General features: G+C 37.8%; 2 protein-coding genes across 3 annotated transcripts in view; one reads left to right on the plus strand and one right to left on the minus strand.

Annotated features, from left to right (window-relative positions):
- Dim1 (thioredoxin-like protein Dim1) overlaps positions 1-14,519 on the plus strand; it is a 61,406-nt gene extending 46,887 nt beyond the window's left edge. Inside the window, exons 1-4 of one of the 2 annotated variants that reach the window (XM_083129506.1) lie at positions 3,412-3,521; positions 11,437-11,548; positions 13,037-13,173; positions 14,169-14,518. In XM_083129506.1, the coding sequence (XP_082985632.1) occupies positions 11,471-11,548; positions 13,037-13,173; positions 14,169-14,382 (429 nt within the window). In that variant the 5' untranslated portion in view covers positions 3,412-3,521; positions 11,437-11,470 and the 3' untranslated portion in view covers positions 14,383-14,518. Of the gene's footprint in view, positions 1-3,411; positions 3,522-11,436; positions 11,549-13,036; positions 13,174-14,168 lie in introns of those variants that run through there. The other variant, XM_083129508.1, reaches the window with a different exon arrangement.
- Positions 1-20,893, minus strand: part of xit (ALG6/ALG8 family glucosyltransferase xit) — a 120,039-nt gene that overhangs the window by 95,695 nt on the left and 3,451 nt on the right. The gene's annotated exons all lie outside the window — the stretch shown is intronic.

Genomic DNA, 20,893 nt, shown 5'->3' on the forward strand with positions numbered 1-20,893 from the left:
AGCAGTAAGAATAAGCGTCAAATTTGCTCCTGTCACGTAATTCGTCTGCTAAGAGGATGTTACAAATCTTAAGAACAGATGAAGACGAGAAAAATGGAAATTCATGATTAGTGGGAATGAAAGTACAGGTAATTTAGAACCTTTATCTTTAGAAAGCATTTAGCGATATTATTTTAATGCTAACGGAACCTAACTTAACTACGAGAGCATTTAGGTTTATTGTTAGAAGAATGCTAAGGGACCTAATCTTAAAACATTTATGTGAAAGTAATCGCTACAACTTCACAGTATGTGTTACAGACGTAATTGCATACATAGCATGATGAAATCACGATAAAACAAAGACCGAGTTTGCTGCAACGCGCATCTCTATCGAGGTTCCAGCAGAAAAAGAACGTGGCAGCAGACACTACCTAACATATATGCATAATTTGTGTGTGTGTGTGTGTAGACCACAATCTTTCTGCCCCCTCCCAAAAAAAATATTAATCTTCAGTGATTTTGCACCCTGGTAGGGTATGTAGCTGCCTGCCAAAGTCCTCACTCCATAAATTCACGAACTGCATGAAATCAGAAAACGACATATATATATCCCCCCCCCCACACGTTATCAGGAAATCAGTTTCACAATCACTCCCGTCCAGGCACGTATCCAGGAATTCCTTTCGGGGGGGGCTCAACACCATTTTTTAAAAAGGGATATAGTAAGAACCTCATATTGTATGTTTAAGACCAGTGGTGGCAATTGGGTTCCAAAACGGGGGGGGGGGGGGCGGAGGGCAGTGCAAGGAAAGTTTACTTTCTCTTGGTAGACAAGACTTAACATTAAGAGGCCATAATGTTGAGGCAAAAAATGGGGAGCAACTATCCCTTAAATCGTCGCCACTGTTTAAGGCTGTCATTTTAATCAGAACGTGAAATCGGAACATTTTTACCACTCAACTCCTCTGTTTCCATGCATTAACCATCTCAGTATGTGTGTTTGTCCATTTCTTCTCATCAGGCATAAAAACATCTATGGTGTCTTTGAGTGTTTTTACGAAGCTGTTACATGCATGGGATGGACAATCCACTCCACAACGCGAGATTCAAATTGTAGGCTGCGAACTGGACGCAGACAGCTCTCGAATATGTATCTCTGATTCCAGCCTGAACACCACTAACGTCTCTTGCCCTCCCATGTTTGCAGCTCTTATAAAAGCCGAAACCCACCAAATTGTTCAGATTCAGGCCTTAGCACACACAAGTGTTCAAAAATGCTTGTCACAGCTTCCGCTGTCTTGTCATATATCGACACGAAACAAACGAAGTCTTCTCGAATACAGCTGGATCACGAAACAATTAATGCACAATGAAAACCCTTCCGTTCCCAACACATCTAATGTCTCGTCTCCCAATATGATCAAATGCTTATTCATTTATCTCCAGAGACGTGCCCAAGGGAGGGTTGGTGAGGTCATAGCCCCATTTGACCCAGTATTCCTTTTTTTTTAAAAAAAAAAAGAAGAAGAACGTCAAAGACAGGAAAAAAATGGCAAAATCAGGACTGACCACCAAAAATAGTATGCGTAACCCCTCTCCTTTCCGAAAATCCTGGGCACGCCACTCCTTATCTCGGACACATTTTTTAAATCAACTCACCAGAAGTTTTTATCATTCAGTATTGGAGATTGAAGTAAGATGCGGTCTTCCTGCAGGTTTGGATATGATCCTTTAGGGTGCTGTCGTCTGCCTGCCTTCACACCTAACCTTAACAAGGCCCTAATTTTCCATCCTTGTGACTTGGATTTTCAAGACTTAGGAAGGTTTCAGACCGAAGAGACATGTACTATGTAGACATTTTAACGAAAAATCGGTTGAAGTCAAGGATGGCTAGGTGGCTCAGTTGGTAGAGCACTGATTCGGGTCCTGGTAGAGCCTGCAATTGCCGCCTAAAATGTTTACATATGCAACATCTTCTTGCTTTCTCTTCTCGATATTCATAAAATTTTCGGCTGTCTCTTTATGGTAGTTAAGTGTTTGAATGTATTTTGAACCCAGTAGGCTTAAACAAAAGTATTTTTTATATCATGAAATTCTCGGACTGCATATACGAAATTAGTTCTGGAAAACTAAATCATCACTCAAAACTTCGATTTTCAGTTGATCTATGCAGCTTATTTCTGTTTTAATAAACCACTCCAATATCCGGTACTGCTGAAATATTCACTTTTGAGAGAGAGAGAGAGAGAACTCGACCCGAAGTAACACTACATTGAAGCCCTGGAAGTTCTACTGTCGTCAATGTCTTCATTTTCGAATAACTATATCTTTTAAAGCAACCAGAGGACGCTGACTGATCTGATCACCAATCGACTGTATGAATTGTCACACTTACCTCTGAAATCTCATTAACCGATTCTTTGTACAGATCAACCGAAAAATTGAATCCGCGTATATATATATCCTCATTATATTCTAGAACGTTCCTCAGATAAAACGATTCGTTAATATTGCCAGTAGTTGACTCCTTCTCTCATTCAAGAACGTACCCTCTCCCGATTTCCAGAGATTAGAAATTACAACGAATCGCCCTACGTGTGGCGCTACCTTTGCTGTAAAGCTTCCAAATGCTGACAAGTCTCTACATAGTCCTCAAGTGCACTGCGACAACACCGAAACCCCAAGAAAAGTTTACGTGCAATATTATCAACAACAGGGTTATAGAACATTCTCAGTCTTTCCTCGATAATTGTCTATCTCCTTAAATCATCGTCACATTATTCAAAATACCAAAATCCTAATTTTATCTAGTGAGAAATAAAGAAAATTCTTCGTGGGGCCTCGAGCTTCCTCAACTCCACCTTGGATACGTGCTATTAACGATAACAGGGTTACAGAACATTCTCCGTCTTGTCTCGATAATTATTTCTCCCAAATTATCATCACATTATTCAAGAAGCCAAAATACAAATTTTATCTAGTGTAAACAGAAACATTTCCTGGAGGGGGGCTCGAGCCTCCTGATTACCACCTTGGATACGTGCTATTGACAATAATAGGGTTATAGAACACTCTCCGTCTTGTCTCGATAATTATTTCTGTCAGATTTATAAATGTATTATCTTCACATTATTCAAGACACCAAAAATCTAATTTTATCTAGTGTAAATTGAAAAATTTCCTGAGGGAGGGGGGCTCGAGCCACCTCATCCCACCTTGGATACGTGCTATTAACAATAACAGGGGTATAAAACATTCTCCGTCTTGCCTCGATAATTATTTCTCTCCTTAAATTATTGTCACATTATTTTATTTCACACCACACGAAACAAAAAACCTCATTTTATCTAGTGAAGCGTGCCGTCAGTGAAATTGTGTACGAACAGAACGACGCTGGCGCCGCCATCGGAGAAGTTCGGCAATAGGACATCACAATCAAGGAAGAGAGAGCGTAAGTTGTCCTTGTGGAAGGTTTTTTTTTTTACTGATTTTGGAATAAGCCTGACTGAGGCAGAAGGAAGAGATCAGAAAAATTTTGGGTATGTAGTCAAACATGCTTTTCAGCTAAGATTTACCATTATTATTATGTACAACATATGAAAAAATTAAGAATGGCCAGTTGTGACAGTTCAATTATTTACTCTTGTATTTATGATTGTGAAAGAAAAGAAAAAAGTTGTTTATAAGTTTTATGCAGTATCACAGATTTAATTCCCATAAGAAATGCGAATATAATAGTAAGGAACTCTCTTATGCTGCTAATTCAACCATATCTCAGTGTATTATTGAAATAATATAGCAGTATTTTTGGTGAATGGGTCGAATTCAAAAAATTCTGTTCACCATTTATATTATTCTTTTCGGTACCAGTTTCATAGATCGGAGACACATTAAAATCTGATATTTTGTGTTTCGCATGGTTCGTACTTACCAATTGTGTATTGCGGAACATAGTTCAAGGTGCCATTATGCTTTTTACACGAAAACAAACGCATTGTTTCACATTCTGAGTGCTTTTTTTTTATTCTTTTCTTAGTTTCCGAAACACACAATATGGCAGGCACATCTTGACTCCCGTTGTGGGTGTGCAGTGTTTCAACCTTCGGTAACACTTTACTATACCTGAGACAGATTTCTTCAAATTTACAGGAGAAAGTACTTACGCAAATCATTTCTGTGGCGTTGTTGATGTTCGGGAATGTAATTTTGATTCATTTTAATGCGAATGCATGTGGTTTTGTACGAAAATCTATTTCCGACGCGCTATTGCTGCTGCCGCCATTTGCTCCCTGCATGAGAGCACAATACGCTCTCGTATTGTCCGTATATGCTAAATTGAACGAAAGGAGTGCTAATGGAACCAAACCTAACAGGCCTAACCTAACCTAGTAGCCATACCTCGTCCCCGTGATGGTTTGTGGGGCTATCGTGAATTTTTGGGCTAACGTCAATGGTTTTTCTGGCTCAAGGAACGAACAACGCTAAGCTATCGCCATGTTGTGTTTGGAAATAAACAAGAACAGTAAGTACTCGTAAATGTAAGAAATATACATTACTTTCCTAAAAAATTCAATTATTTCACCTAAATAAGTGTTCCGGAATGCAGAATAGTACGTTAGCAATGTAAAAAAGTGTGAAAGAAATTATTCCCAGGTGTCTCAGGTATAGTAAAGTAGTACCCCACGAACCATTTCCAATAAGGTTAAGTTATGTTAGGCAAGCATAGTAAAAATAAAGGGGGGGTTGAAACACTGACAGGGGCTTACGTCATCAAACGTATGCAGCATCCGGTTGTCGTAGGGCAAGCAAATGAAAGCAATGGCAATTTTGCGTCGGTGAGATATTTCTCTTGAAAAATACATGATTTCCTGGTCAAATATATTCCACGACGAACGTTGTAAACCTTGTGAAATTCATTTCCGAAAGTGGTTTCTTGTGTAAAATTGAAGAAATGTGTCTCCGATGTATGAAATTGTTACCATTCCAACTTACATGGAATTCATTATACGCGTTATGTTAGTACCATGGGATCAACTTACTTTCGTTGTTATGCTTATGTTATTCATTAATTCGGTAATTATGCGATATCGCCCGAATACCTCACACTCGTTTATTTCGTTAATTTTAGCATTGATACTTGCCTATTCTGCATTGCGGAAGATTCTTTAAGGTGAGGTTATGCCGTTTTACTAAAATAGTGTCAACTTTTCATATTACGAGTCATTATTTGTCTTCCTTGTTCCACTTGGGTAACACTCATCATGGATCGTCGTGCTTGTGTTTTGTCGATTTGGAGTGGGGTATGCAGTGTTTCAACCTTCTTCACCGAAAAATACCTACTTTCATGTTCAATATGTCAAACCATTGACGGATAGCCCCAAAAAAAACATTCACGATAGCCCCACGGACCATTTCCGGCAAGGTTAAGTAAGCATAGTTAAAAATAAAAGAAAAAAAATATCGTAAGAAAAAGGCACGTTTGGAAACACTGGCGAGACCATGTGACTTTTGACGCTCACGCCATCTGCAGGTACATAATGGAAATAATGGCATAATGTCAGAAAATGCAAGTTCCTTACATAAAAAGTGATTATTTCTTGTTCTGCAGCCTTGTAGGATGAAGTTTTCAGTTTCCGCGAAAGAAAATACCTCGAAGAACTTCGACAATGCTACAGAAACTGATTTCAGTAAGTAGTTTCTCCTGTAAATTTGAATAAATCCATTCAGGCGATATCGCTTATTTACCATTAATTCTTGTTTGTGTGTATTTTTAGGGAAACCAAAATCATTTATTCGTCATTAGGCAACTACACATTGCAATAGATTTCGTCACAGTGAATTTACATTCCAATATTGTTATAAGCAAGGTTTAAATTGAGTGCAGCGTTTTAGGGTATGAATGAAGAATATAGAGAATGTCTCTAATTTCGATAATATTTGGTGTAGAGTCCAGCGCAGATAATTCTGCCGTGCGATGCGCGAAACAACTAAAGAAGCAGTGTTGCTAATGGAGCAGATAGAAAAATCGCTGCAGTGCGCCGATGCACAGCTGTTACGTACAACAATAAAATTAGAGAATTCAGGTCTATCTAACGTTGAGTTTTAAACGTCATGCATTATACTAGACGATAAGCTGCGCGGCTTTTTCTTTTGTTATGAACCAGGGCCGGCGCTAGTCATTTTGCCTCCCTGGGAGGTGGCGGCAGATGCCGCTCTATTTCGACCCCCCCCCCCCCGGTCATTACGCAGAAACGGAAAATTGAAAATCAATATATTCCTAACTAAAACATCAAAATATAAAATAAATAATGATACTTCTTATGCTATTTCAATACTATTCAGCGCAAAAGAATATCTCGCTCGATCACAGTTTTCAATAGGCTTATTTTTTTCTTCTCTTCAAATTTTGCCGCTCTGGGCGATGGGACGGTTCGCCCTCTCCTTCCGCCGGCCCTGCTATGAACTTGGTCACCCATCAAAGCATGGCATTTTTAACACAGAAAACAATATGTATCACATTAAGCAGCAAAAATGACAGCCTCCTCTATGCAATTTCTACAAGAACACGTGCCGGAGCCAGAGTTGAAATGATGTTGGAGCCACATAATTTATTTATTTTGAATAATTCCAAAATTATGAAATATGAACAATTTGTTGCTGCTCTTCGCTGCTCTGTTGCCAAAATGCTTTATTGGGATGCTAACACCATGACTGGCTTCCTCCTTCATGAACTCGTGCACGTTGCTTAGAATTTCCCGAGCTTGGCTATGCAAGGTTTTTGATTTCAACTTCGACAGAACTGGAGGCATTATGGAATTTAACGTTCATTAGCAAACACACACTTTTACATACACACACGCAATACACGCACACAACGTCAAACCGGCAAAATACTTAGTATAAAATAAAAATATGGTGCTTCCAATCCAACGAAACTCACCGCCACTTTACCTGCCTTTTCCCCTTCCGTGACAGAAATAGTGCTTCATTATTACAGTTGGCAACACTAGTTACTAGCTAGCCAATGAACATGCACTGCATAAAAGAAGCAAGCACTACGCCGTGCTATATTGCCACATTACCGTCCCTACCGAACGGTGGGAACCGCGAGCTGGAGCGCTATTCAATTGTTTTCAATGATGTTTGCGCGAGTGTGTCACTCTACTAACTAAGTTTGGCCTTCTAATCACGAATCTGTTGTTAAAATGCCACGGACGCATGTAAAAATTCACGGGTAGCTCCAAAACCCATTTCCGGTAAGGTTCGGTTAGGTTAGGCAAGCATAGTTAAAATTTTGTTCGTAAAACAACGTGAAAAAGCTTTTTAAAAAAATAAAACTTACATCAACTTTTTTCACAATTTCCAGACGTGTCCACGGCATTTTAACAACTGATTCGTGATTAGGGACATTCTATGTATTCTACATTCACTCCCATTTTAGATACAGTACACTTTTGTACATGTTCAAGCATATATTACAACAAAAAAAAATATTTTATATACAAGTCCTTATGCTTTACAGTTTACAGATGTTATGTTTACACATCCTGGCTATCATAACTAACTCTCTAGCCTTCTTAAACCCGAAGGTTCATGGCTGCAGCAACACAGGCCTTCCATCTGTCCCTATCTTGAGCAAGATCTATATACTCTTTTCCATCCCTACCGATTTCCTTTAGGTCCATCTCAACGTTGTCCCTCCATCTTCGTCTTGGCCTTCCTACAGGTCTATGGATAATATAATATATGGCTATCATACAGTACCCATATTCCTTTCTCTGTAACATAATTATATTTAGTGTTAAGGTAATGATAATGCTATCCCAGTATATATTGTTGTTAGGTATAGGTATATTTTACTTAATTATCTAAAGACACAGAAAGATTAGCTTCTTTAAACTCAGTTACATTATAAATACAACTTTCTGTTAGAAAATTTTGAATAGTTTTCCGGAATCTAAACTGCCTAAAGCTTAGGGGTAAGAGATTTGAAAGTGTCTGAGCATTATATTTGTAACTGTCTTTCATTTTACTAAGTGTAATATGGGTTGTGTCAATATTATACTTTTTCCTAGTGTTATAGTTGTGAACCTCTGAGTGCATCGGAAAGGCTCCGATATTTTCTTTTACATACATCAGGCACTGGTAAATATATATTGCAGGTAGAGTCATTATTTTTAGTTCAATAAAAAAAGGTTTGCATGTAACCATATCAGACACACCCATAATGCACCTAATAGCCTGCTTTTGCCATTTGAATACCTGTTGTGCACCACTAGAATTACCCCAGAGTAATGTGCCATACAACAAGTGAGAATGGAAAAAGGCATGGTAAGCTGTTATCACCATGTCTTTACTGACAGATTTTTTCAGTTTATATAAAAGATATATGAACCTTGATAATTTCTTTATAAGATTGTCAGTATGACAGGTCCATGTAAGTTTGGGATCAAAATGTATACCCAGCAACTTTCCAGACTCATTTTTGTTAGTGTTTGTTGTGACATTCAATAATGAGAAGCATAACATTTCAGTTTTTGTGTTATTTAAGATTAATTTATTGGACTGTAGCCAGCTCCGAGTGATATCTATCATAGCTTGATTTGTTAAAAACAGATTATTTAAGTCATTATCGCAAGTAACCAGTGTTGTGTCATCTGCATATATAATGGTTTTACATGGTAGATGGCATTCTGGGCATTTATATTTACTAATTTCGCTGTTAGACGATTGATTGATAAAATTAAAATTAATGGGTGCACCATCACTGATATCACCCATCGTGCTGTGCTGAGAGAAGCTGGTAGTGTGTGTATCAAACTATATGATTGAAAATCGGTTTCACGTAGTCTGTACTTTTACATGAACATTAGATACGAAATGTACCTGCTATACCGCGTGAGGCACCTAAAAGTACCACCTGAAATAGCGAAGAAACCAGAAACAGTAGCGATGTGAGGTTTGCGGGAAACAATGATATCAAATGGGGCTCGTAAATCGGAGGTATGGGGTGGGTCGAAAAATATCGACAAATGGGGCATCTGGAGCAAAGTCATATTTTTTTATTTTAAATGGAACGATATACAATAACATGCATAATATAAAAGAGCACATGCAGAGAAACACAACGCCGTGGGTCTCATGCATCTACTGCACATAGGAACGAAGATATGGCCATGTGAAAATATGTAAACAAACAACAAGTTGCCCACTTGACCGTCAGTACCACGGCATGTACAAGTATGAGATGTCGGAAGCCATTGGACAAGATGAAGACAGAACGTGTTAAAGGAAGAAAAAATACAGTAGACATCGTCAGCACCATGTATTTGACAGTGTTACAGCATAATGAAAATGACCATGACAGTATGTCGAAGAACCACTGCGTAAGAAGCGAAAACCTGTCAAAGTGTGTGTTCAAAGTGGTGGCCATCAGCTGCGATACAGGCAACGAGGCGCCCACGCAAAGATCGTTGCACAGAATGTAGCATCTCGTAGGGAATGTCCCTACAGGCCGCAGTAATGCGGTGTTGCATATCCTCTGGAGTTGTTGGCACATCCCGGTAGACTATGTCCTTCAGCTTTTCCCACAGGAAAAAGTCTTAACGGTGTCAAATCTGGGGAACGAGCCGGCCATTTGACAGGCCCTCCACGTCCAATCCAACGATTTGGAAATGTATTTTCCACACATGCTGTAGCGCGTCTTGCACTGTGAGCTGGGCACCCGTCATGTTGGTACCACATTTCCCTCCTTGTCTGAAGTGGTATGTCCTCCAATAGTACAGGCAGTTCATGTTGTAAAAACTGTATGTATCGGTCAGCATTCAGTGTCCCTTGTATAAAAAAAGGGCCAATGAGATGTTCACCCACTATACCACACCACACGTTCACACTCCATGGGCGCTAGCGTTCCACTTGGCGAAGCCAATGTGGATTTGTCACCGACCAATAGTGCATGTTCCTTAGGTTGACATTTCCATGATTGGTAAAAGTTGCCTCGTCAGTGAAGAGGATACGTGACAAATCGGGTGTGTCGTGTCGTAACATCCATGTACAAAACCGAACACGGTCCACAAAATCATTCCCGTGAAGTTCCTGATGGAGGAGATATGATATGGGTGAAACTTGTGTGTGTGCAGAATGCGCAATACACTTCGCTGACTCATCCCAGCATCCCTGGCAATTTCACGGGAGCTAACGTGCGGATTCACAGCAACAGCGGCGAGAACATTTGTTGCACCTGCCTCACCTGTAGTTAGCTTGTTCCGCACACATGCTCGTGGTGTTACACTTCCGGTGTCTCTTAATTTAATAAATAACTTAACAAACAGACGTCGAGATGGCTGTCGTCTGTCCGGATATCTCTCTGCGTACACACGGTAGGCTTCTGATGCATTCTTTCGGCATTCCCCATAAATCAGGATCATGTCCGCTTTTTCTATGTTTGAGAACACCATAATCTTCGCTCTTACCACTACGACTGCTTGCTATGAACTAACACGATCTCGTGGACCTGCTATCAAAACTTGCTCTGCGTAAAGGCAGTTCTGTCAGGCACCTGAGAAGTCTTACATGCCGTGGTACTGACGGTCAAGTGGGCCACTTGTTAGTTTGTTTACATATTTTCACATGGCCATATCTTCGTTCCTATGTGCAGTAGATGCATGAGACCAACGGCGTTGTGTTTCTCTGCGTGTGCTCTTTTATATTATGCATGTTATTGTATATCGTTCCATTTAAAAAAATATGACTTTGCTCCAGATGCCCCATTTGTCGATATTTTTCGACCCACCCCATACCTCCGATTTACGAGCCCCATTTGATATCATTGTTTCCCGCAAACCTCACATCGCTACTGTTTCTGGTTTCTTCGCTATTTCAGGTGGTACTTTTAGGTGCCTCACGTGGTATAGGCCCCATCGAACTTGGAACCAATAAAACTGAAGGAATGCCCATAAATGTATGCTATGTAGCAAAAATAAGTAAGGACGATTCACTTTTCTACAATACATTGCTTGTTCTTTGGTTCTTATAGTCTTCGACTCATCATTTTGTTATTTTTTAGAAACAAAATAAGGGTCCAAGTTCTGATTGTGTAATGCAACACATGTTGATGGTGTTGCTATTTATACTCATTATTTTAGGATTAAGTGTGATTGCCATAATATTTCCATGCAAAAAGAAAAAAGAAATGTGCAGAAAGTGACAACATGGGAGTGTAGTCGCTTGCACTACCTACCTTTTACAGATAATTTTTCACAAATTAGTACTGTAGTTGCAAATTTTTTTCTTTGAATTTCAAACTTATTTCCACACTCATTTCCAGTATTCTAGATGCCAACGTGTAAATTACCATTGTAAACTCAAACTCATGGGTTTTCCCATGTTCACAAATAATAATAATCCAATTGCATTTTTGTGTAACTGCTTATACAAACAATCTGTTTCCTACAGATTTTAAGTTGAAGTACAGAAGAAAGACGCCAACATGTCTTACATGTTACCACATTTACACAATGGCTGGCAAGTTGACCAAGCTATTTTGTCAGAAGAAGATAGAGTTGTGGTAAGCATGATTTTTTTTTTATAACTCGAAGGAATTTGTTTTTTAGGCATAAGTACAATTAACTCAATAATAAGATTTTTTTAAAATTTAACCATGGTTAGCAAGTTTGTTTTCTCACCATATATTTTCTGCATTATGCAAAAGGATATATCCTGTATATTTTAAATAGTTCATAGAAATTGTTAAAGTGTGGCAATGTGTATTTACATGATTTTTTAGTTTGCTCAGTTTTCAGATTTGAATGTTAGAGTGATGCCACATAACCAGGATACATCTGTGCACAGTCTTTATTTTTTAAATGTGGGTTCCTTTAGGAGATATTATAATTTTTTTAGGGCATGGACATATTTTTGTGGGGGAAGAAGTTTGTGTGTTCTGTGAAGCACAAATTATATATTGATCAATGTGAGACTGAAAAATTTTAACTGGAAGTAAAACCAAGAATTAAAATATTTACTTAACCAGTGAATAGATGATCATAAAATCTGCCACGGTCATATCAATATTTACTTTGGATATGAAGGTTTATATCACACTCTTAGGAAACTTGTATAAAATGTATATTGAACAGCTTTTAGTTGAATCAAACTACTTTCCTCCTCATCTCTTCATGTTGATAAATCTGAAAAAACCCTTTGATATTTTATGCTACTGGGGAGAATATAAGGGAAAAAAGTGTATTTCAATAGCAGTAACGAGGATAAAATACTTTTCTTCTCCTATGAGCATGTGTTTTAGTCTGATAACACACTTTCTTTTTAGTTATCAAGTGTAAAATTTTGTAGAAATTGAGGATGGACATTGTGCAACTGATGCCTCGAGATCAACACCAAGGTTGAAAGATAAACCTTGATAAGCCATTAGCCTTCAAAGCCCAGTACAAACAATTACATCAAGTATGTTGAGAAGGTCATTACCTTGCAAAGTGAGTCTTCTCACATTACACAAAGGGAAGGTAACATGTCAATAAAGTAATTTTGGTTACATTCAAATTTGGTGCTTCATCATCATCATGAGCTCCTGAATATAGCAGGAAATTTTGTACTCATTTCATGTGAATGCCCAGATGGTACCTTTAACAACTTTTCTAATGATCATTTGTTCAATCTTCCTTGTTACTCTTAACTACAGAAATACACAGTGTTAATGAAAAATCAAAGGAGAATATTTTTTTTTTAAAAAAATTATTTTATTTACTTCCCTTTCACCAATATTATGTGAAAGATATCAAATCAGAATCGGGAGTCTTAGGTGTATCCAGGGTTTTCAATCATGAAGGGGGAAGTACACCACCAACTTGGTATCCCCCCCCCCTTTTTGGCTTCAGGTGGAAAAAGAAAAAGGAAAATGTTGGTAGCAGCAAGAATAAAAACTCCCCAACACTCCACCTACTGAAATTCCAAAGCACAGTAATGAATTTTAATTGTACTCTTTCTATGTTAACGATCAGTTTAGAAATGAAAAATTATTAAATGTGGTTTTCTGCAGGTGATCAGGTTTGGCCATGATTGGGATCCCACTTGTATGAAGATGGATGAGGTTATGTACAGCATCGCAGAAAAAGTTAAAAACTTTGCTGTAATATACTTGGTGGATATAACGGAGGTTCCAGATTTTAATAAAATGTAAGTGCCTTACCTTTTCACCACTTACAATGTACCATGTTTTTTTTTTCAGAAATCTGAAAGATCATTCAGACCACATAATGATGTACAATACAACATTTCGTTATAAACATTGTCACAATTTATGTGACAAAATTAATTTATCTGCCAAACTATGATTTGTGTACTTACTAAAGAATCCATGCAATATAATTGAGTTTTTCCTTAATTTTTAGTTTGTATATAATCTGAAGACTCAAACCAGAACTTTTGTAAACATATTCTTGCTTAAGGAAGCAAAATGTGTGTGTGAAGAAAAAATAATAGTCTTATTTATTACATCTTTAGACACCATAAATTGTAGTATTTTGATTGTGATTCACGTGAATGTCTAGTACACAAATACAACAAGCCCTCCTCTGCTCATAAGGGTGTGTGGAGGTAGAAGTTTTTTAGAATTCCTACACTGAACAATTTTCATTAGTTACTTATCTGGGATAATCAAGTCTAGCTTTGGAAAATAAATTTTAGGGGAGAAAGGAGATGGAGTTTATTATTCTTATACATTTGATCACCTTGTTCTGCCAGGGTCAAAGTTTTAACCTGTTTGTTACAACAAATTAAAGAGGCGTGTTCTGCCTTAAATAGAAAGCTGAAATTGCCATATAAATCATTTCAGGTGAAATATAATTGGTGGTAATTTGGCCCCAGAATTGCATTTAAAGAATTTTCCAGGTACTTTTACAAGCCAGTGAGTTTTTAAGTCCACTTTATGCACAGAAAGGCTAATCAGGACTGGACCACTATGTGCCTCCACAGGGTATAGAACCTGGGACCCTTGATTACAAGGCAACGATGTTACCACAACACTATAAGCCAGAGATTATTTATTCTGTTTCACACAAACATCAAAATTAAAAAAAAAAAAATTGTGGTACAAAATGTAAGGAACATTCGTTGACATCTAACTCCACACACACAAAAACATCTTTATTTTTTGCTTTTCTTCATTACAGGTATGAATTGTATGACCCCTGCACCGTTATGTTTTTCTTCCGCAACAAGCACATCATGATTGACTTGGGGACGGGAAACAACAACAAGATAAATTGGACGTTAGAGGACAAACAAGAAATGATAGATATAATTGAAACAGTATACAGAGGTGCTCGAAAAGGCCGTGGTCTTGTTGTATCACCAAAAGACTATTCCACAAAATATCGATATTAGACAAATTCCAATTGGTCTTTGTTTCTTTGGAACATTCAGGATACATGGCAAACATTTTTTTAAAGTGCAGGTTGTGTTTGTGAAAATGAAAAAATGAGTGACTGTATGAGTGTAGTGTTTATTTTGTAAATAAACTTTTAATAAAAAAAAATGTTCTTACTTTTTTAAGGGGTCTCCCTGATGTAGTAGTTAACTCTGTTGCCTTGTAGTCAAGGAGGCAGCACATAGTGGTTAACTGTAGCTGCAATTAGCTTCTCTGTGTATAAATTGTGTGCTTAGAGAAACTTAAAATATGTGACCAACACACATCAGGGTGTCTACAATTGCATCAGAACACGAACCCCTTAACTGTTCTAGGTTTTACAAACTAAGAATCGGAATTTTCCAGACAGGCAATTTATGTATGTAAATGTGTGTACAAGAAGGTTGATCTATTTTAGCTAAGCACCACACTTAGAATCACACTAATCAAGTTTTTAGAATATTCACATCACATGTAAAAGGAATAACAAAAAAAACCTGAATACATTGACTGTTCGAAAGGGCTATCAAGGTTCAGCTTTTGTGTAATATTTGCCATGTACTAACTAAATGGTTAACAAAGAATTCTTTATGAAAAAAAAATAACAATTATAGCATAAATTTATTTTTTAATATAATTATTGTAAAATTTGGTAATATATGAATTAATCCTAATATCTCCCAAACAAAAGCCAAAAATTGCAACAAGAAATTGATCAATTCAAATATCCACTTACTGTAGTAGATTTCTACATGAAAGTAGTTCAAAACATGGCCTTTTCCTAGAGTACAGCGTGTTTCAAAAAGAATATACGTATTACAAAGTATTATTTTGTCTAAACTATCGATCGCTGCACCCCGGCTTGGCTATTAGAGAAACGAATACATAGTCTAGTTTATATAATAGCCGCTAGATGTCAGTTCTGTTCTGTTTTACTTGTTTACTCCGCAGCAGAAATAATTTTGTGTTCTTGAGTTTGCGAAGTGCAATTCCGTGATTACAGTGCAAAGACGTTTCAGGTTGAGGTACCAAATTGATCCTCCGAATGGGTGGAACATTCGCAGATGGTATCGACAGTTTGTAGATTCAGGATGTGTATGTAAAGGAAAGAGTCCTGGCCGCCCTCATGTTCCTGAAGAAAATGTTGCAAGAATTCAAACTGCTTTCCAAAGTAGCCCTTCAAAATCAACTAGTCATGCCAGTCGGGAGTTACAACTTCCTACAACAACAATTTGGCATGTTTTGAGATGTCGGCTGGTTATGAAGTCGTACAAGGTACAGCTGTTGCAAGCTCTGCGTCCTGATGACAAACGCAAACGTGTGGCATTTTGTAACGAGATTCTTGATGCTATTGACAGTGACAACACTTTCGCACAACGCATCGTGTTTAGTGATGAAGCTGCGTTTCATGTCAGTGGTCAGGTAAACAAACATAATGTTCACATTTGGGGCCTACAGAACCCACATGCATTCATTAAACATGTACGAGCCCAAAGTGAATGTGTTTTGCGCCATATTCCGATCATCTGTTTACGGCCCATTCTTCTTTGATGGAAACACGGTTAACGGTCAGCAGTATCTCTCTATGTTACAAAACTGGTTGTTTCCGAGGCTGCACGAAGACAACTTCATTTTTCAACACCCCCTCACTGGAGTCGCCAAGTGCGTGATTATCTTAATGAAACTCTACCGAACCGTTGGATTAGTCGTCAAGGAGCTGGCGACTTAGCATGTATCAGCTGGGCTCCATGGTCACCGGATTTGACACCCTGTGACTTCTTCCTGTGGGGTTGTGTTGGTTTATGTACCACCACTCCCACAGAACCTGGAAGAGTTGAAGAACCGGATCCGTACTGCCGTAACATCAGTGACAAAGGACATGCTTGCCCGAGTATGGGAGGAATTTGAGTATCGATGTGATATTGTTCGTGTCACTGCTGGATGACATATTGAACATCTGTAATCTGAACTTGAGAGGTTCGTAAGTATGTGTGTCAAGTTTCATCTTCGTATGTCTTAAAGTTTAATAAATATATGCATGCGAAATACATATATTATTTTTGAAACACACTGTATTTAATATAATTTCTACTGTAACAGTAATACCAGGTATGTCATATTGAAGCATAGTTTCACCTCAGCAAATTTTAATTTCTTGCTTGTGCTCAAAAACCTACTTGTAGCACACTATGACAAAAATGTTGATTTTTCAAGAAAAACAGTAAATTTCCATGACTCTTACAGCTTCTCCGCACTGGTCGACACCTTGACACATACATAAAACTGATATATTCATATTATATTTGGGGATTCGTAAGTACATTCTATGAGATGTATTCAGATATTTAAATATTAAAAGCCAAAAAGAAAAAAATAAATAATTGTATTGCTGTACATACCAGAAATGCTTTCAACCACTTGCAAACATTTTTGAGCCACTTATTGATGCAAGTAACGCCTTCTTTTTCTCATTCTAGCTTCACTTAAAGAATGTGGGGTGTTTGATCACCTCTGTACTGCATCTTTCAGCTCAAAAACTAATCAGAAGTCAATGATCACAAAGCAGGTTCTTGAAATGCAGCCTAATACTGTGTGTTTACAAGCTGCATTAAAAGCATTAATAAGGTGCTTCTGTTTCCCGAACGTCCCATTTACATCTTCAAGTTCTGAAAGATGTATAGCATACTTATTTACCATTGGTAAAACAGGCAATGTAATGTATTTTTGTAGGTTTGCCAGGTCACCAGAGACTCGGTTGAAAAGTTTTTAATTTTCTCCATACTGAACATTTAAAAACTGATGACCTGGCAACACTATGAATACATTATATTACCTGTTGGCAAATCAATTATCTTGTATACATTCTTCAAAACTGTTGTTAAAAATTAATCATTAATAAAAAAAAGGTCCTCATTTTTTGTTTGCCATTTCACACATTAAATTAAATGAAAATCGCTACAAAATGACGAGACACTATTTTTTCCTGGTTTCATTTCAGCTCTATCTGAAACAAGTTTTGTGTGTATCTACAAATTATTGTTATTAAAACACAAAGTTGTCATTCACTAAAGATCTTGCCCAATGTTGTTTGTAATCATGGGTTCTGAAAATCAAAAACTTGCCATCAGTTATTCACAATGAATTGTACTTCACTACTTATTCCTAGTAGTCAAAATAATATATTTGGCTGTTTGGTCAATTCTATTATACATACTGAAGTAGAAAAAAGACTGGTAAAGCTTTCACATAAGTATTGTACTGTGGCAGACATAATCTGAAAATTTGACTTTCTATACTGTAAGGGAGATTTCAAAACTGAAGTGACAGATGACACTTGAGAACAATCTATTTAGCAGTAGAAGCATGATGGGCCCACAAGCCTGCGTTCGATTGATGAAATGCTCAAGTGACACCTGTGTATGGTTTTCCTTACAATAGGAGGGCCACTATTTATATTTTGAGCCTAACAATGAAAAAACAGGAATTTGGCATTGAAAACTGCTTTATTGTTTTTCGATGTATTCTCCTTTATGGTCAATACACTTTTGCATTCATTCGAACCATTTGTCAAAGCAGTTTTTCCAATCTTCTTGAGACACCTCCATAATATGGTTTTTGAACGCTTCAACGGCGTCTTCCGCCGACGAAAATCGTTGTCCATGCAATTTATTCTTGATATTCGGGAACAAGAAGAAGTCATTGGGTGCCAAATCAGGACTGTACGGTGGATGAACCATCAATTCGATTTTTTGACTGTTCATAAAGTCGGTTGTTAGACGAGATGTGTGACAGCTGGCATTGTCTTGATGAAGAATGATCCGACGGCGTTTGTTTGTTTTCCGTATTTGACCGAAGACCTCTGGCAAACAAATTGTTGTGTACCATTCAGAGTTGACCGTTCTACGTTCCTCTAAAGGCACAGTTGCCACATGACCAGTTTTCCCGAAAAAACAGGCGACCATTTGTTTCGATGTGCTTCGAGCGCGAACAACTTTTGTTGGATTGGGTTCATCTTGTAACACCCATACAGTCGACTGCTGTTTACGTTCCGGCTCATATGCATATATCCATGATTCGTCACCTGTTACAATCTTATATGCATCTTTTGAAGCACCACGATTGTATTTATTGAGCATTTGTTTGCACCAATTGACGCAAGCGTCATTTTGAGTTTTTGTCAAATTGTGTGGGATCCAACGAGAACATACCTTTCTCACAGCTAAATGATCATGTAATATTTTATATATGCCTATGGTTGTCTCAATCTCACAGTATGTCACATAACGATTTTGCAGTATTAGGTTTTGCACAGCATCAATGTTTTCTTGAACAACAACTGATTTTGGACGACCTTCGCAAATCTCGTCGGTGAGCGAATGGCGGCCACGATTAAATTCGTTATACCAGCATTTCACAGTGGCAAAGGATGCGGCTTCATCGCCAAATGTGGAAGTAAGTTGATCGATGCACTCTTGTCTTGATAATCCACGTCGAAAATCATAAAAAATCATCGCACGAAAATGTTCACGAGTTAATTCCATTTTATTGTTGTCGCGCAATCTCCAAGGCAACATAAACAACACAAATCAAGCTATTGACAAAACATTTGAAGTACGTTATGGTCAATAATGCCAGACGATTCCGTGCAAACGTCAAATCGCACCTAACTTCAATCAGTGTTGCCAAGGCTCAAAATATAAATAGTGGCCCTCCTATATAATAGAAATAAAACACCAACCCAAGTCTGACAACATCAATTTCTATATGCAATGGAATTCCGGTTTTACGTTCCTGGATTTTACATTTTCCCACATTATACAAGGGTTGATCATTAAGTATCGCACAACAATTATTTTCCGCGCGATGTTATTGTGGCTGGGACGTTGAAATTTTAGATGTATAGTTTGAAGTTCACGCTAGAGATGGAATTTCTTCGATCAGGTATAACTCTGGTGGCAGAAGCGTGAACTACTTAACAAAGATGGCACGCATGTTATTATCGTCAATGTGTGAAAAGCAAAGAGCTGTAATTCGTTTTTTGTGGGCAAAAGGACAAAATCCTAGTGAAATTCTCAGGGAAATGTTGGGCGAGTATGGGGAAGACTGTTTCGACTGTAGCAAAATCTCCAGGTGGTGCACATTCTTTCAAGGAGGCCGTGTGAACCTTGTTGACTCGTCACATTGTGGGCGACCAGCAACAGCTGCAACGGAACTGAATGTTACAGCCATTGAGCAGGCAATTCTCAACGACCGGCGGATCCATCTCAGAACCTTGTCAGGCCTGTGCAATCAGCCTGCAAACCTCCTCCTTCCTTCTCGATACGAACAGTACAACAGACTCTTGTCATCATGATTTGGCACAGGAATGACACACCTCGCTCTTATCATTGTGATTTGATACAGGAAGTACATGCCTCTCTCTCTCTTGGCATGCGAGAACTGGTTGCATGCCCTCAAAACATTGTTTAAGTGCTTCGTAACTTGGTACTGCCTTTCGATAGCACGATGCATTGAACCGTAGGATCGGGGGATTGAATCGTGAAATGAGACTTACATGCTGCAACTTATATTTGGAGTTTCTAAAAGCCTCTGAAGGATATTGAGTACAATTTCCTGCACACAGTGTTGAGTTCAAGGACGAGTGCATGCAAAGGAAACCAGTAAGCTGAAGTATTCAGAGAACTATGAAATGCTGCTTGCTCGATGTGTTCGACTGAACCCATTTGACTCAAAGTTATCCATGTTCACATATTGCAGATTGGAAAAGGAAGGAACGTGTGTATAAAGGGTATGTACATTGTCAATTTCATTAAGAGCGTCAATTGAGAAATCAATGTTGAGTAAGTATTTTTCGAAATTACTAGTATCAGAAAAACAAGTGAACTTACAAGCAACCCAGAATGGTCTGTACGATCAAACTAAATATTTTCTGATCTACCACTTACATGAATGTAAATGTTGCAATACGTACAACACGCCGATCATGACCTTTTTGTTGCAAAAAGCAACTTTATTGTCAAAGTGTACAAAGTCGTCAAAACTGACTCGTACAATTGTTGCAGCAACTGAGAATTAAAGAGAAAATATTCGAATGAAACTATTTTTACCAATGTGTGTGGCAACGATTAACAAAATGTTTTTCTTGTCCCGGTTTACCTTTCAATTTCCACAATGATAAGATCTAATACCCACAAAGAGGATCTAAATTGTCAATATTGGCAGATACATATTTATGTATATTTTAACTGTTGAATTATTGTTTCAATATTCATAAACAATTTCACAAGGTTCTTAACCTCTTCGGAACCACTAACAGAGAAAATAACTTTTTGGGGGATATTTTTATGTATGTTGTTTATTTACCTTTGTTAACACCAAAAAAATATGAATTTCTTGATTTTCAACATTACTTTTTATAAAAAGGCATGTGTCATATATGACACACTGGTTCTATATGTTGCAATTTTTTTACAGAATTTGTACACACAA

Source organism: Lepisma saccharinum, chromosome 10 (genome assembly GCF_977018435.1).
Source record: "Lepisma saccharinum chromosome 10, izLepSacc3.1, whole genome shotgun sequence".
Classification (NCBI taxonomy): Eukaryota; Metazoa; Arthropoda; class Insecta; order Zygentoma; family Lepismatidae; genus Lepisma; species Lepisma saccharinum.